The sequence below is a fragment of the Mustela putorius genome, unplaced genomic scaffold (assembly GCF_011764305.1).
Source record: "Mustela putorius furo isolate JIRA1106 unplaced genomic scaffold, ASM1176430v1.1 tig00003858_pilon_pilon_pilon, whole genome shotgun sequence".
Taxonomy (NCBI): domain Eukaryota; kingdom Metazoa; phylum Chordata; class Mammalia; order Carnivora; family Mustelidae; genus Mustela; species Mustela putorius.
In genome coordinates, this window is record NW_025422010.1 from 46653200 (window position 1) to 46669384 (window position 16185).

General features: G+C 35.9%; 1 protein-coding gene across 1 annotated transcript; it reads left to right on the forward strand.

The window, feature by feature from the left end:
* Window positions 1-8031: 8031 nt before the first annotated feature.
* Window positions 8032-15403, forward strand: LOC101676666 (dynactin-associated protein). Its single transcript, XM_004745513.3, has 3 exons — window positions 8032-8407; window positions 11225-11305; window positions 12140-15403. The coding sequence occupies exons 1-3, from the start codon at window positions 8354-8356 to the stop codon at window positions 12464-12466; spliced, it is 462 nt and encodes a 153-aa protein (XP_004745570.1). The 5' UTR covers window positions 8032-8353; the 3' UTR covers window positions 12467-15403.
* Window positions 15404-16185: the final 782 nt, after the last annotated feature.

Sequence of the window (16185 nt, forward strand, 5' to 3'; positions counted from 1 at the left end):
ACTGAGGATTAGATTGGAAAATGTTTTGTAAAAGTCTGAAAATCCAAGCATTGACAGCGATCTAGAAAAATGGGTAATTTCTGCTTGTAGGTATACAGAATAGTGCAAACGCTTAGGAAAATATCTTGGCATTTTCCATTAAGTTTAAATTCTCCATACCCTGTAACATAATAACTCTATTCCAAGACAAGTGCCAGGAAGCATGGATGAGATTCCCATAGCAGCATTGTTAATCTTAACAAAAATCCTTAAAAATAAAAGTAAATAAATGGAAGTCCAGAAGCATACAATTTGTACCTTTATCACTTACATTTCTAAAGTTATATAGATGCGGAATCTAACTATAAAGAAAAACAAGGGAATAACAAACAGATAATTTTGGGTGTTGGCTATTTGTGGGGAAAGGGAATATTATCTGGGAAGTTTATAATAAGCCTTTAAATTTCCACTTATTGTGATGGGCAGTGGATAAATAGGTAGGTGTCTGTATTTTCTTTGTGTTTTTTTATTGTTAAATACATATTTTTTTGGCAAATGTCTGGAAAAATCTCATGTTAACAAAGGTAATTGCTCTTCTACCTCTCCCAACTTTTCCCAAACAGTTTTAGGAGGTAGTTGTTGTTGTAGCAATGGACACAAAGATCTTAGGATCCTTTCTCACTGGGACTTTAGCCTCCATTTGCTGCTGATCAGAACAAAAAGAAGGATATACTAACACATAGTTATGTAAGGGAATGAAGGATTGAAAGTTTCTATTAAGATAATCAAAATGGAGGGCACCTGGGTGGCTCAGTCAGTTGAGCAACTGACTCTTGCTTTTGGCTCTGGTCATGATCTCAGGGTCATGGGATGGAGCCTGGTGCAGAGCCTGCTTGTCTCACTCCCTCTGCTCCTCCCTACTCCCCCACTCTGCCTCTCAAATAAATAAATGAAATTCTTTAAAAAAAAGAGATAATTAAAATAGGAACTTGGAAATCTCCATTATATTTAAACATTGTGCACCATGAATAGAATTCTCAGACTAGGGAATGGGAAACCCAATACTTGTGTGCACTAATTAACTCATGACCTTCAAGTCTGTTGGGTGTCATGTATTCACAAACAAGAGACTCTAGTAATTACAAATTACTATGTATATTTATGGAATTTTGTAACCACAAAACAGTAAGTTGTCAGTTAGTCACCCAATATTGATTAAGTTCTTAGACATTGTGCAGTTGGGTACTAACCATTCAGGAAACTCATTTAAAAAAATAGGCCCGGTCCCCCGCCCTTGAGGAACTGATGTTATAATATATTTAATTACAATAGTTTGTGCTCAGTCTTATAGCAGAGCTAAATTGGTACAATGATATCTGTAGAGAGAGAATTAAGAGTCACAGGATAAAAATGCAGAAATACAGGGGCACCTGGGTGACTGTCAGTTAAGCAGCTGACTCTTGGTATTGGCTCAGATTACGATCTCAGGGTCCTGAGATGGAGGCCCCATCGGGTACTATGCTCAGTACAGAGTCTACTTGAGAATTCTCTCTCTTCCTTTTCCCTCCCTCTGCTTGTGCACACATGCTCTTCTCTCCTTCTCAAATAAATAAATAAATCTTTAAAAAATGCAGAAATACAGAAGGTAATTGAAGGGAGGGAGTGTTTTCAGAAAAAGATGTTGTCAAGAGAATGGACACCTGTCCAATGTCAAGTGTCCATGCTAGTCAATGAGAATCAGTAAAATGATTATGGAACAGAAAGAGCAGGATGTCACCTGGGTATCAACTAGATATTTAACCAATTATTAACATGCTTCTAAACTGTAACATGTGTAGACCAGTTTCCTAAAGCTCAAATAAAGGATAAAGTTGGGATCTCCAAGTCATATTTGTCAAAATATTTACACCCTGTATGTGGTAGACAGAGTCTCCAACAAACAACATTTCATTGTCCTGAGCTCTTGATTAAATAATTAAATTTGTTATAATCATTTATAAGAACTTGAACAAAATCATCTCCAATGGAAAAATTCATGTATCATAAATTGGAAAGGAAGGAAATTTTATAAAATAAATGTTCTGAGAAAACTGGCTAAACAGGGAAAAAGGAATTTAAATGTATTAAAGAATTACATGTTGAAATAAAAATACAAAAATCCGACAAAATTAGCTTAGCCTTCTAAGTTTTAAAAACTTTTGTAAGTCAAAGAAATCATCTTTTTTTTTCTTGTTTGAGACTTGAATTGGCTTATTAACAGAAGGAAAAAAGGAAACAGTAATCTGAGAAGACGTAGAGCAAGGGTATGCCTAGATTACATGTTTATGGACATTATAAACAACAGACTTGCCCTGTTTGACAAAAGGCAATTTGGGACAAAGCCTACAAAGACGTTTTCACTGTGTCTAACTTTGAATTAAAACAAAGGGTCCAAATATTATTCTACAAAGCCCTAACTGTGCTGAAATGATTATTTGTAAAAACATTGTGGTTAAAGGAAGAGCTTAGAAGTCTGTGGATGTGGCATTTAAAAAGAATGCCCTGTTCAGTACTTATTGTTTATACTTCAGAGCTTTGAAAATTGAAGTTCAAAATTATTATTTGGTAATAAATCTGTAGTAAGTTAATGTTGAAATTCCACTGAGGAAAAAACACAATATGCGCGTATATTTGGGTTCCTATGATTTATCTGTCTACTTTGATTTCTTATAACTTTATTTAAGTATTTTCTCCCTTCCTTCTATTCTTTGATTTGATCAAATCAAGTTCCTGCTGTTTCATTCCACAATGGTTGTACCTACACTTAAAAAGACAGAAGGAAAGAAAACCAGACACTTATAGACAGGTTTATATGATGAAAAAGAACAGTTTTCCAGAGTAATACAATAGTTTTTGCTTCTAAAACCAGTTAGGCAAGTCTCTGAGGATTCTTAAAAATAGACACTGTGATATAAAAAATACAGCTTGACCACATTCTGTAAGACAGACAATGCTGAGTGTCATTTGTACCCCTTCAAAGAAATCATGCTTAAAGAAAAAATAGGAAAAGTAAAGTGCTGGAAAATATTTGCAACACATGGGGTAAAAAGCCATCGGTATCTTGATACATATAATGTTCACTAGAAAAAGAGAGTACTGAACCATGAAGCTGAATTTCCTGAAACATGAATATGAATAAACATAAATGTGAACATGATTAAATACATATGGATATTGAATATTAATGTTTTATAAATATGAATACTGAATAATACATAAATGGTCATTAATATATTTAATATTAGAGTTATGAAACAAAGGAAATGTCAACACCCCCCCCACACACACACATTTTTTTCTGACCTGATTACCAAAACTGAAGAAATGGTTAAGCAAGGAAAATGTAGTGAGTAGGGCCATCTTGTGACTTTTTTTTTTTTTTAATAGTATTGATTTATTTCAGAGAGAGATAGAAAGAGAGCATGATGCTGGGGAGGGCCAGAGGGAGGGGGAGAGAACTCCCAAGCAGAGTCCGTGCTGATCGTGGAGCCAGATATGGGGCTGGATCCCAAGACCCTAAGACCTTGACCTGACCTGAAATCAAGGGTTGGATGCTTAACTGACTGAGCCATCCAGGCATCCCCGTCTTGTAACATTGTTAGTGACAATGTAATCTGGTATTATTTTCTTTAACAATTTGTCAATTTTTATTGAGTTCTGATCTAATTCCACTTCTAGGTTACAACCTAAAAAAAAAAAAATCAAAAACTTTGAAAAAACTGTTTTTCATAATGGAATATCATACTGAGTCAGTAAAATCGAAACAATCTGAATTCTTCAGCAATGGAAATGTGGCTAGGTAAACTCTTACTTTCATGTAATGGACTGTTATGTGACCAATAAAACACACAAAACCAAACAAAAAGGAATAAGTATCTTTAGATATGTATTGAAAAAGTCTGTATGGAATCCATCACATTTCAGTAGTGGATAAACAATTATTTTCTAATTTTCTGAGCTATCTTCAAAATGTATATTTGTATTAAATATTTATATTCCTTTTTATATTTATTTTATACTTTATATTACATTTATATTTTATTACTTTTATATTTATATCACTTTTATTTAAATATTTAGATTTATATTACTTTTCTAATTGGAAAACATACATAAATCAGATGTTTCATAACCTAATGGAAAAAATGATAAGAGAAGCAAAATAGTAAATTGAGGGTAGTGAGTAATGGAGACTGAAGTTAATGGATTTATAACGGAAGGATGAGTCTCGTCTGTGTGGATGCTTGTTTGTTTGTTAGTTTTTTCCCAAATAGACATAGAACATTGTTTAAAATTGAAACACAAAAGAAACCCCAAAAATCGTAAGTGAATGCAGTTCATGTATGTTACTTCATATCTTATTTACTTCAGAGTCTTCATCTACTAAGTGATTTGTTTATTCGATTTCCATCTGAAGAATCAATTTTCTGGTTCTAAATGGATTTTGACTTAGATTCAGGGCTGAATTTCTGCTCTGCAGCAACTATTGGTTTTGCAATTTGAAGGACATTTCTTAAACTCCTTAAGGGTTGGTTTCCTCATCTGTAATATGGGCACAATGCTTTTTCACAGGGCATTTTTGAAAGTTAAAGTACTTTATGTACCTATCATAGTCCCGGACACCTAGTATTTGCTTTTATTGATTAGAGAAAAATGTTTTCACAAGGAAGCATTGAATTCCATATATGTTGTACATATATTTATATGTAATATATGGTTTATATATGTTTATATATAAAATATTAGTGTATATGTGTATTTATATACATATATACACAGTACATACATGTTTTAGTATATACATATAATATACGTATCACAAAACTTCATTTATGGGGCACCTGGGGGGCTCAGCCAGTGTCTGGTGTGCCTCAGGTTGTGATCTCAGGGTTCTGGAATCAAGCCCCACTTGGGCTGGCTCCCTGCTCAGCGGGGCGTCAGCTTCTCTCCTTCCCACTGCCCTTACCCCCCTGCTCATGTTCAATCTCTCTTTCTCTCTCTCTCAAATAAATAAATAAATAAATAAATAAAATCTTTAAAAACAACTACCACCACCACAAAACTTCATTTATTTTAGGGTGTTTTAACTTCTATTATTTCGGTCTATCAAATTTTTTTTTCATACTCTACTGAGCTTCTAGATCACTTTCTCAAAATTCTACATTTTCTTATTGGGGATTCCATAGCAATGGAAGAGAATCAGGAAATGATCTTCTTATTTATTTATTTATTTATTTATTTATTTATTTCTACCTGATCTTCAGAGCCAAGAAAAAGCACAAATGTCAATTAGCATTGACATAGGAATCAAGTTTCATTTCAGAGATATTTACAACAGTACCCAGAAACAATCTCTTCAGTTCTTCTAAGGATTCTGAACACTTGCCTCTCTTTTTCTCCTTGGTGGATAGATCAAAGTAAGCCCAAGAAGTGCCAGCTGAAATCCAGATGCAGGTTGGCTTCTACGTGCTAGTGCTTTGTGGTCTTGGCTGATTAACCAGCTTTCAGTAGCTGGGAAAAGGGAATAGTGCTATGCTCCTCCTGCTCCTTTCTCTGGGGAGTAATAGTTCCATCTTTAGTGGTCAAGGTGGAGATCAAACTTAAAGGATAGGATAAAATGGCTTACGTCATGAATGTTTAGACCAGACCATAAAATTGAAGGTTTAGATTCAAGTCTGAGTATCAATAGTAATTCAAATACTTGTAGAACCAACAAACAAACAGAGCAGAGGATGTGCATGAGCTCACTGGTACACCATGATTAACACCAAGAATGTGGCGCCCCAGTAGTGACCTTATTCCCTGCTGAGAGGCACAAAGTTCAGTCCCTGTCCCAGCACCTTTCAGGAAGTGAGGCACTAAACCCCAGGGTGAGAAGCTCTTTAGGCTTCTTAGCTTAGGTTAAGCAAACATCAACCTTAATTACCTTAAAGCAACTGGATTTTTTTTTTTTTTTCCTTTAACCAGGCCACAGGTACAGCAACTCGTTTATTTTGTGGTTGACTTCTGACTGTCCCATCAGACCTTAAAACTGGAGATTTCAGTGCTTCAAGCCTAGCCAGAATGCAAATGCATGTTCCCCGTTACTTGTTACTTGTCAGGGAGCTGCCATCAACACAGAGGAAAGAGAGGGTACTGAAAAAAGTCAGAATGAATTTTATTAGAGCTCACCAATGTATCTCAATAACTACTTACTTTTAACTTGTACATAGAGAAATTGTCACATGTGGTGGATATTTGTAAGATGAACTCCCATGTGATCACACTCAGGTCAAAAATAAGATACTTCCTGGGGCGCCTGAGTGGATCAGTTGGTTGGGGGTCTGCATTCAACTTAGGTCATAATCCCAGAGTCCTAGGATCCAGCCCCACTTTGGGCTCCCTGCTCAGCTGAGAGCTTACTTCTCCCTCTCCCTCTGCCTGCTGCTCTGCCTACTTGTGCTCTCTCTCTGTCAAATAAATAGTAAAAATCTTAAAAAAAAAAATAGGAAACTTCTAGCTCCTTGAGTCCCTCCACATTGTATCCAGCCCCAATTCTGCTTTTCTCCCTCTCTTGAGAGGTAACTACTATTAATCATTTCTTCATTCTTTAAAAAATGAACGTATCACTTATGAATGTATCTTTATAAAAGACAATTTAGTTTAATGTCTGTTATGTCCCACTGCATATTTGTCAGAATCATAGAGCTGATGTATTTAGTAATAGTTTATTCATTTTCATTGGTGAAAGTATTTTATTGTACAAATATATCACAACTTACTTATCTTTTCTGCTGTTGATGTGAATTTGGGACATTTCTAAAAAACTGATAAATAATGCTTCTATAAATGTTCATGTGTGTGCGCGTTTGTGTGTGTGTGTTTCCTCAGGGAACATACTGGAGGTGGAATTGTTAGATCATATAATATATGAATATCTTCAAATTTACTAGATAGTATCAAATGCTTTTCAAGTTGTTTTACCAATTTATGTTGCTGCCACCGTATATTTATTTAGGATTTCATTAAAGATTTACTCATTTAAATTTCATAATTTTTTTCCATTTGAAAGTAGTAACACCTCTATTAGTAAATTTATTTCCAAATACTTGAAAATGTTCTTTAAATATCTCTTTTTTAGTTTTCTGAGTATTTGTTGCTGACATACAAAACTATGAAAGTTACTTATACAAAACAAACGTAAAATAAATGTAATCGTGTTATTTAAGATTTGTTTAATGAGAAGTCTAGAAGTTTGGAATTAGTTACATACATTTTTTTCCATGAATCTACTTATCACACAATAAGAAGACATGTCTGCTTTTGAATTAGGATATGTGTAAATTTATTAATAGTTTGGAAATTCATGTCATTAGCCTCCCTACTGGAAGTTGTTGGCATCCGGGAAATACATGACTAAAAAGGATCTTTAGAGTCATTTTTTCTCCATTCCATATTGCGTGCCACATTGTCAAAGGCCCTGGGAGCATCAGTTCTCAGGTTGATGTAAAACACCACCGCAATTTTGCATGCTTTATCATGTGAACTTTTCCTTGGGAGAGATGCAAAAGTACCAGAGACACTCTTGCTCATTAAAAAGATTGGGATTCATGAGAAGCGGTGACATCATTACATAGCCTAAAGCAACACAAATTTACACAGAAGCAGATCAGATGTACTGTGGATAATCCTTGAGTCATACGATCAGAAGCTTCTGACGTATACTTATTTCCTATTTGCATCTGTATTTTTGGGTAAAACCATTTTTTACTTCCCTTGTCCATCTCAGTATAGCCACTGATTTCAACAACGCCATAGATTTTATTCACCATCCCCCTACATCTATCATGACCCTGTAACCTCAATATTGTTTTATTTCTGAAAAGTTTTGAAATTAGTCATTGCCATAATCCCTCTGCCTAACTACAGAATATCCTGCAAATGTTCATAATCAAGGAGTGGCTCTGTGAGTTTTTTTAAGAAACAACAACTAAATTCCTAACCTATGAGAAATCAAGTTTTCATGATTTAAATGAATTATGTGAAATAAGGAAGGCAAGCTTTATATCTGCTCAGAATCCTGGAGTCTTTCTTACAGCTGAGATAACTTTCTGCCCGTTGTTTTTCCGAAGGGAGCAAGTTTTTCTATTTGTTTTTCCTCAGCAAGCATACATCGTGTACTTTGGGGTTGAATTTGGAATTTTTTTTTTTTTTTTTTTTTGGAAACTAGATGACTATTGTCTTACATAATCCAGATTGAATAAATACAATTATTAATTTAACATAAATCTGGGATTTTCCAACTTCTCACCCACAAAGCGAGTATAGACATCCCTGGAGCTGTAGCCCCGTCAGAATGCATGGCGACCGGCATCACGCTGAGGATATTGAACAAAGTCCAGTAGAGCTGGTAAGTACAAACGCCTTTTAGCTGCTCTCTGGGCTCATAGTCTTGCTTTCAACATTGAACATGTAACACTTCAAGAAAGTTAGGCTGCATTTTTCTGATTTTGCTATTATAGGGTGAATGGAATCTGAGATGTTATTACCAGCAATCACAAGTGTCCAGAGAGGTTATTTAATTTGCCAGATACTGCTTTTCATATCCTTTGGGAACTATGCATTAGAATTTTGCCTAAATTTTGATATTTTGCTGAATTTTGACATTTATATATAAGGTACCTCTAGACAAAAGTTTTAGTAAATTATTTGGAATGTTGTTTATATCACATATTAATATTTATTAATATTTATGTTTATTTTATATTGTTTATGTTATTATTTATTACAATATATTTGATCCAATGAAAATTCCTATTTTCATTGACCTATTTATATGTATTTAAAGTAGTAATTTATAGAAAATGTCTCACGGGGAGACTTATGCTGAAAATATGTTACTCTAGTAATATAAAAATCATATTTTTTGGAACGTGTATGGGGTCTCACTCCTCATTCAAACAAATCTTTTCATTTTGCATATGGGGGAATTGAAACATTAAGAGTCCACTTAGCTAGGGCGCCTGGGTGGCTCAGTTATAAAGCGGTCTGCCTTCGGTTCAAGTCATGATCCCAGGGTCCTGGGATTGAGCCCCGCATCAGACTCCCTGCTCAGCTGGAAGCCTGCATTCCCACTCCTGCTTGTGCTCCCTTTCTTGCTGTGTTTCTCTCTGTCAAATAAATAAATAAACTCTTTAGAAAAAAAGAAGAGTCCACTTAGCTAGTGGCAGAATCAGAAATAGAACTCAGATTTCTCATTTAATCTCATTTTTTGTTAAAGATTTTATTTATTTGAGAGAGGGAGTGAGCAGGTGAAAGAGAGAGCGAGATCATGAACAGAAGGAGAGAGAAAAGCAGACTCCCCACTGAGGAAGGAGCCTGATGCGGGGCTTAACTACTACTATGTTCATAATAAAGAAAATCAAATTTCATTTATTTATTTTTAAAGATTTTGTTTATTTGACAGAGATCATAAGTAGGCAGAGAGGCAGGCAGAGGAGAGAGGGGAAGCAGGCTTCCTGCTGAACAGAGAGCCCGATGTGGGGCTTGATCGCAGGAGCCCGGGATCATGACCTGAGCCGAAGGCAATGGCTTTAACCCACTGAGCCACCCAGGGACCCCAGAAAAACGAATTTTAAATCAACCTGAGATTGTAGAACCAAGAGATGAATCAGAAGAAATAAATAGAAAGATAGGCTTTGATAAAAGAATTATTTCGCCACATGAAGGTTATATTTGTGATCAGTCTCAGGATTCAGCAACTAGACTGTCATAAACTTATTTTAGAGGATGACTCCTATTTCAAGGAAGTTACAAAATGTCATCGCTTTACTATCATATATACATCATTTTATTTCCTTCTCCTTTTCATTATAAATTAGGTGTGAATTATGTTATTTCCCCACATGCCAAAATTTATGCAATTTATTCCATTAAGTCAAATGAATAGATAATCTACCTTAAAAAAAAAAAATCAAGCAAGCAAACAAACAAAAAAACCCAAAAAAGAAACAAACAAAAAACCTAAATAGTGAAACTGACTTCTGAAACCATGAAAGGAATGTTTGGATTCCCGCCCCCCGCCCCCGCGCTTTTTTTTTTTTTTTTTGTAATCTGACAGTCTATAACTTCTTAAGTGCCCAAAAACAACAAGTAGAAAAAAATTTTTTTTTTTTACAATTGCTATGAGTTTATTTGCCCATTTTAGAGCCCTTGGAAAATATAGACAATAACAAAGAAAAAAAGAAAAAATCACCCATGATCCCTCCCAGAAAAAAAGATCACTGCTAATATTCTACTTCCGGTCCCCTCTCCCATTCAATCTAATTTTATTCTTACAAATGTTTTATTTTGCCATGTGAAATTTTTGTCAATTTACCTGTTTTTCCTCCCAAAAGCCCATAAAGATATTAATTAAAACTCAGAGAATTGAGAGTTTATACTGCTGAAATATTTTTATAACAGGATGTTTATCCAAGTTGTCTTTTTGTGCCTCAGTAAAGGGTTGTGGTTTTCTTTATGTAAGTCCTATAGCATTTGATATGCTTTGCCGTTTTATATTGCTTTATTACCGCAAACAGCAATGCGCGCGCACACACACACGCACGCACACAAGTGCTGTTACATATACTTTTCATATTTTTATAATCAGCCAACTCAATGAGTTCTTATTCCTTTTGAGAGATTGTATGGTTGATTATTTGAGATTCTGTTTGTAAGCAGTCATATGATGTAGAAAAAAAATGTTAGTTTTATATTCCCATTTCCATTATTCACACACACTGATGAGAACTTGAAAAACATGACCTAATATTGGTGGTAGGAGACGTTCTTCACTCCTTCGGACTTTAAAGACATGGGCCGAATGTTTCACAGTTAAATAAGGTGTCAGTCTATTTTATTTGTAGTTCTTGAGATTTGTATCGTCTGCCTTTGTCAAGACTGAATGCTGAAATTTGTGAAAATGCTCTTTGGGCATCTGTTGAATCAATCATTTTATTTTTCATTGATCATTTGATGTGAAAAGTGTATCTGTACAATTCATATCATCCTACCATTTATTAGAGTTTCAGATTCTTCTAGAACTTGGTTGGTTCTTCCTTTAACACATGTTGGATTCACATTATTTATATGTGCTTCATTTGTTTATGTTCCCAGATAAAACTTTCTTCATCTTAAACAATGACTTGTTTGTTTATTTATTTATTTTAAAATTATTTCTCTGCAGTTGCCCAGAAATCCATACTGTTCGAATGAAGGAACCCACTGTGGTTGTAGATTGCCCACGGGGACCCTCCAGCCGCAGTGGGTAAGATGTGGGGACTGGGGGGAGGTGGGGAGTCTTTAGCAGTCCTGGAGCAGCGAAATGGGGCAGGCAGGCTCTGCTCCACAGACTCCCTGCAGGGCTCTTGCGTCCTCTAGCCTCTCGTTGGCCCCATGCCCTTTGACTGCTCTGCACTTCTCCTGTGCTGCCAGTCCACAAGCTCGTGGTGACAACAGGGACCCACGGCCCCCAACAGTTTATCAGGGTTTCATTCTATTCCTTGAAGACCCTACCCCATACCAGCGCTAATACGTGTTCTATTTTGATATCTTTCCAAGCTCAGTGAAAGGTCTCTTTATGTATAAGACATAAAAATTATTTTAAAAATATTTTTCTAAATATAAAATTTCAATATGTAATATAAAAATAGGAGCTAACAATGAGCAAAAGAACACCTGCAATTTTCCGTCACTCAAAGGTAACCAATCTAAATGTTTTGATATACATTTTCATCACTTTTTTTTAGCAATGAGGACTAACCAGATAATTTAATTTATATTGTGATGTTAGTAGCTGATCATAACTTACGAGTAATATATTCCAGAGGAATCTATTTGCATATGAGATGATGCCTTATTGCTTTAGTACAAAGGCGTAATTCAGAGGGAACACTTTGTCCTCATGGACTTGTGGACAAGTCGTGTGTGTGTGTGAGACAGAGAGAGAGAGGGAGGGAATGGAAGAGACAGCTAATGAACTGTACCTGAAATTATAGCATTTGGAGTAATGAAACAGATTAGCCTTATTCTAACTGAAATCAGCTGCCTAAGTCACTACTATCTCATTTGCTGAAATATTCACTTTCATAATTCATTACAGGTTACAGCAAAACCATGGTCACTCTGGAAAACATTTCTGGTGTGTCTCCTGGCCTGTCTTATTGCCACAACACTTGTTGTTCTGGTCTTATATTTTGTCCACTTCAGCAAGCCCATCAACAGTACAAACATCACCATTCACGCAGATGGAAAGTCAAATCGTGTCACCTGCATCCCTGGTTCTACCCCATCTCCTGCCTTATCAACCCTGCCTGGATCTCCTACCCCTTTGCCCAACCAAAGCTCCCCCGCCAAGGTGTCTCCATCCCCCATGGAGACCACTAAAACAACACTGGAGCATGAAATTATCATTGAAGACGAAAAATGACATTTTTGAGCCCTTAGCATTCCTCCAGCAAGATCAACACCCTCCCCCCGGAGGAGGCATGTCCAGGGGTCCTCTCTTTCCTGCCAAGAGGTGACAAAGCATTTGGTTTTATGAGAGCTTGCCCTTTTTGCTCCAATCATTGGCTGAATTCCCATATCGCAATGACTCAGTCTTAGACCCTCCAATGTTCAAATGATTGCAAAAAGATTTTTTTTTCAACTGAGCCCGATTCATTCAGGCTGGGGCCCAGAACTTCCTTTTTAATCTCTCCTATACAACCAACTTTATTCTTCACAAATGGTTTCCACTGAGGAAGAGGATCCCACTTCACTTTGCTCCCTGCCTGTTGGCTCTTACGCCAGTGTTTACCATCTAGCTATTGCTTCTTTTACAGTCTCATATACTTCACTATATCCAGCATTTGTATTCCAGCGGGAAGAAGGAAATGTTCAATTAAAGTACTTAATGAGCGGGTGGGAGGTTGGGGGGACCAGGTGGTGGGTATTGGAGCGGGCACGGATTGCATGGAGCACTGGATGTAGTACAAAAACAATGAATACTCTTACACTGAAAATAAATTTAAAAAATTTAAAAAAAAGTACTTAACGAGCAAGAGTTTTTTAAATACCTGTCAGGTATTAGAGACTCATTTCTCTTGTTGGGAAATTCAGAATAGAGATTAGTGAAGTTAGGAATAATCAAGGAAGATTTTGGAGAAAAACTAAGAGTTGAAAAAGAATGAAAAATTGGATTTAGGTAGAGGTAATTAAAATAGAAAATGAGAGGGTGAAAAAAGAATTAATAGATTTAAAATTAAAAGCACCCTTAGAAACACTTAGAAACATTCAAATGTAATGTATTTTATATATTTACATTTTTTCAGTGATATTGTCAACATCATTTTCCACATTTGATATTTTCCTTAATATCTAAAATACCAGAAACTACTCCTTACAAAATTTGAGCTCTAAAATTGTTTTGTATTTTGTACTATAATTTTGAGGGCACATATTGCTTGCGATTTGCTACACGCAAGATGTGTTCAATATTTATATTGAGTGTTTAATATTCAATGAAAGCATATACATTTCATTCTGGGAGAGACTTTAGAGTTAAATGAACCTTTCCATTCCACTCCCAACCTCTAAACTCTATAAAAATGGGAGACTGTCTCAGACAAGGAGGCTTCCTACCCAGACTCCGCCGCATGAGAGGACACTAAAGCCTTGGTATCCAGGTTCCAACTTCTGATTGTCTTTTGCTCACCATTAGAGGTTCTTTGTTTTCCTAAAGCAAAAGACTTTGTGTTCTATATAATTTTAGGTTGATTTACTGCAGTCAATAATAGGCTATGTGAATTGGAATAATAGACTTTGAGAACTTATTGAACACTTAAGCCTCCACAAAAGAAGGATAGGAAATATGGTCATTCCTTACAAAATTGTCCTATATGGGCAGCTCGTTTTTATTTGTCAGACACCATGAGATGTACAAATTTGAGTCTATAATGAATACTTTTTATACCACAAATATCATTAAACTTAAGAACTTATCATTAAACTTAAGAATGATGAAAGTTGTTATATACATTTTAGAAAAGAAAGATCAGAAAGTTCTAGATAAGGTTAATAAACACAAGGGAGTAAATGTGTATGCATGTTCCCCTAGTATGATCCTAAACTGATTCATTTCTATTATAGTTTTTATTTAAATGCCTAAGAAGAAGAAAGACTAACTTTGTTAGGTTCAAATGTACTTCCTAATATAATTTAAATTTCACTTTGTGGTTTAAAAGTAAAAAAAAGCTTTTAAAAAAAGAGATACTACAGATGTGATATGGTAACATGGTAACATACCCCTTTATGTTTAAGGAGAATCTTAGCAATGAGTTTCCTACATTAAATTTTGGGTTGGAGGATATTGTAATTAAGTCATCTGACATCATCAGGTTTCTGTGCTTTGTAAAATAGAGATGTAAATGAGCTCTTGGATTCTCTGTTCTGCTTTAGACTTTTATGGTTTAATAAAATTTTCAAATAGTAAACAGGGTTGTGGAAAGTATGTTCACAAGTTAAAATACATCACTTGAACAAAAATTTTATGAAGTACTATGAAAATACTAAGTGAAGTATGTATAGACAATAAATAAGTAATCACCCAGTTTTAATGACTTATTCAGTAAATATTAAAACCATATATAAGCACTAATATTTATTGTTTCAAAATTCATTCACCCCACTTGATTGATAGTGATATATTTTAAATTAGTCAGGAAGCTTCTCTATTTAAAACATCTGCTACACAGCCTTTTGTGAGTCTCTCATTCATTCTTAAGCACAAAGTAACTTTATGTAGGATTAGAGGCTAAGTTTACAAATTTGCTTCATCAAATGAGAGTGTAACTAACTTCCTTAGACGCTTTACTGGAAAATGTCCTAGCGGGCATTTTGCTTCCCCCAAAGTTCACTTATCTATACTGAAAATCTGCTGTAATAGGTAGCCCCGCTCCAAGATGGGATAAGCCATTCACTCTCAGAATACGCAGTTTCCAAAGCTTTTCTACTTTGAAACTACAGCTGACGGCCCTGACTCCATCTTTGGCCCTTCATCTTGTTCACACCTGTGCGGTGACCTACAAGTCCCATGCCCGAGGAGGTTAAGCAATGCCCTGTGGGAAGGCTAGTTCTGATCTCGAGCTTCCTGAATGTGGCACACAGAAGGTTCCACTTTAGATACTAGTAGAGATGCTCTGGTGCACCCAGATGGCACCACTTCAGGAAACTACCCTGTGGCTACACCGCCAAACCACTTGCTCTATAAAAGCTGGGGATTACGGTCCGGACTTGGTGGGAATATCTTTGTGTTTGCTGTGGACCATTCTCCGCGGGATCCCCACTGTCCGTAAGTTACCTTGAATAAAACTCCGTGTCAATGGTATAGAGAGGCTTGCTTTGTGTTTCAGTCTCAAAGTGCCTTCTTTTTGCTTTACTGACCTTCCTCCACCTTCTAACAACTGGCAAGTCGGCCGGGAGATGGAAAATGAAACAAGCATGGGCAAAGGGCCTCCTCGTGTGTGGGAAAAATCCCAGCTTGGCCAGCCACCTCCATGTGGAGGGACTCGCCAAGTTTTTCGACCACTTCAGACTAATGCATGAATACAGAGACGCTCCCCACCCCCTGTAAAGAAAAAAAAAAAAAAAAAAAGCCCTAGGTGTTGTTGGATACCCTATCTGAAACTGCAGAGAAAGAAAATGGAGAAGGGAAAATGACCAAGCTATCATGGTGGTAGCTTGGCTGTTGATCTGTGCATGTGAGACACCACGGAAAAGCAGTTACTAGTAAGGAGAGAAACGGAACAAACCAGGGAAGCGTGTTTCTAGAAGTGTGGCTTTAGAAAAGAATATAGGAGCCTATGGGATTCTCCAGACATTCTACGAGGGAAAATGTATAGCAATAAATTCACAGAAAACAAAGATCTCAAATAAACAACCTAACTTGATACCTGAAGGAAATATAAAAGGAAACTAAGCCCAAACGTAGCAGATGGAAGTAAATAACAAAGATTGGAGCAGAAATGTCCCCAACAATGAAAATGAATCAACCACTGATACATACCACATGATAAATCTCAAAGTAATTATGCTGAAAGTGGGCAAACAGTAGAGTAACACTATATGATCCCATTAATAAAACAAATTCTGAAAAATTTACACTAATTG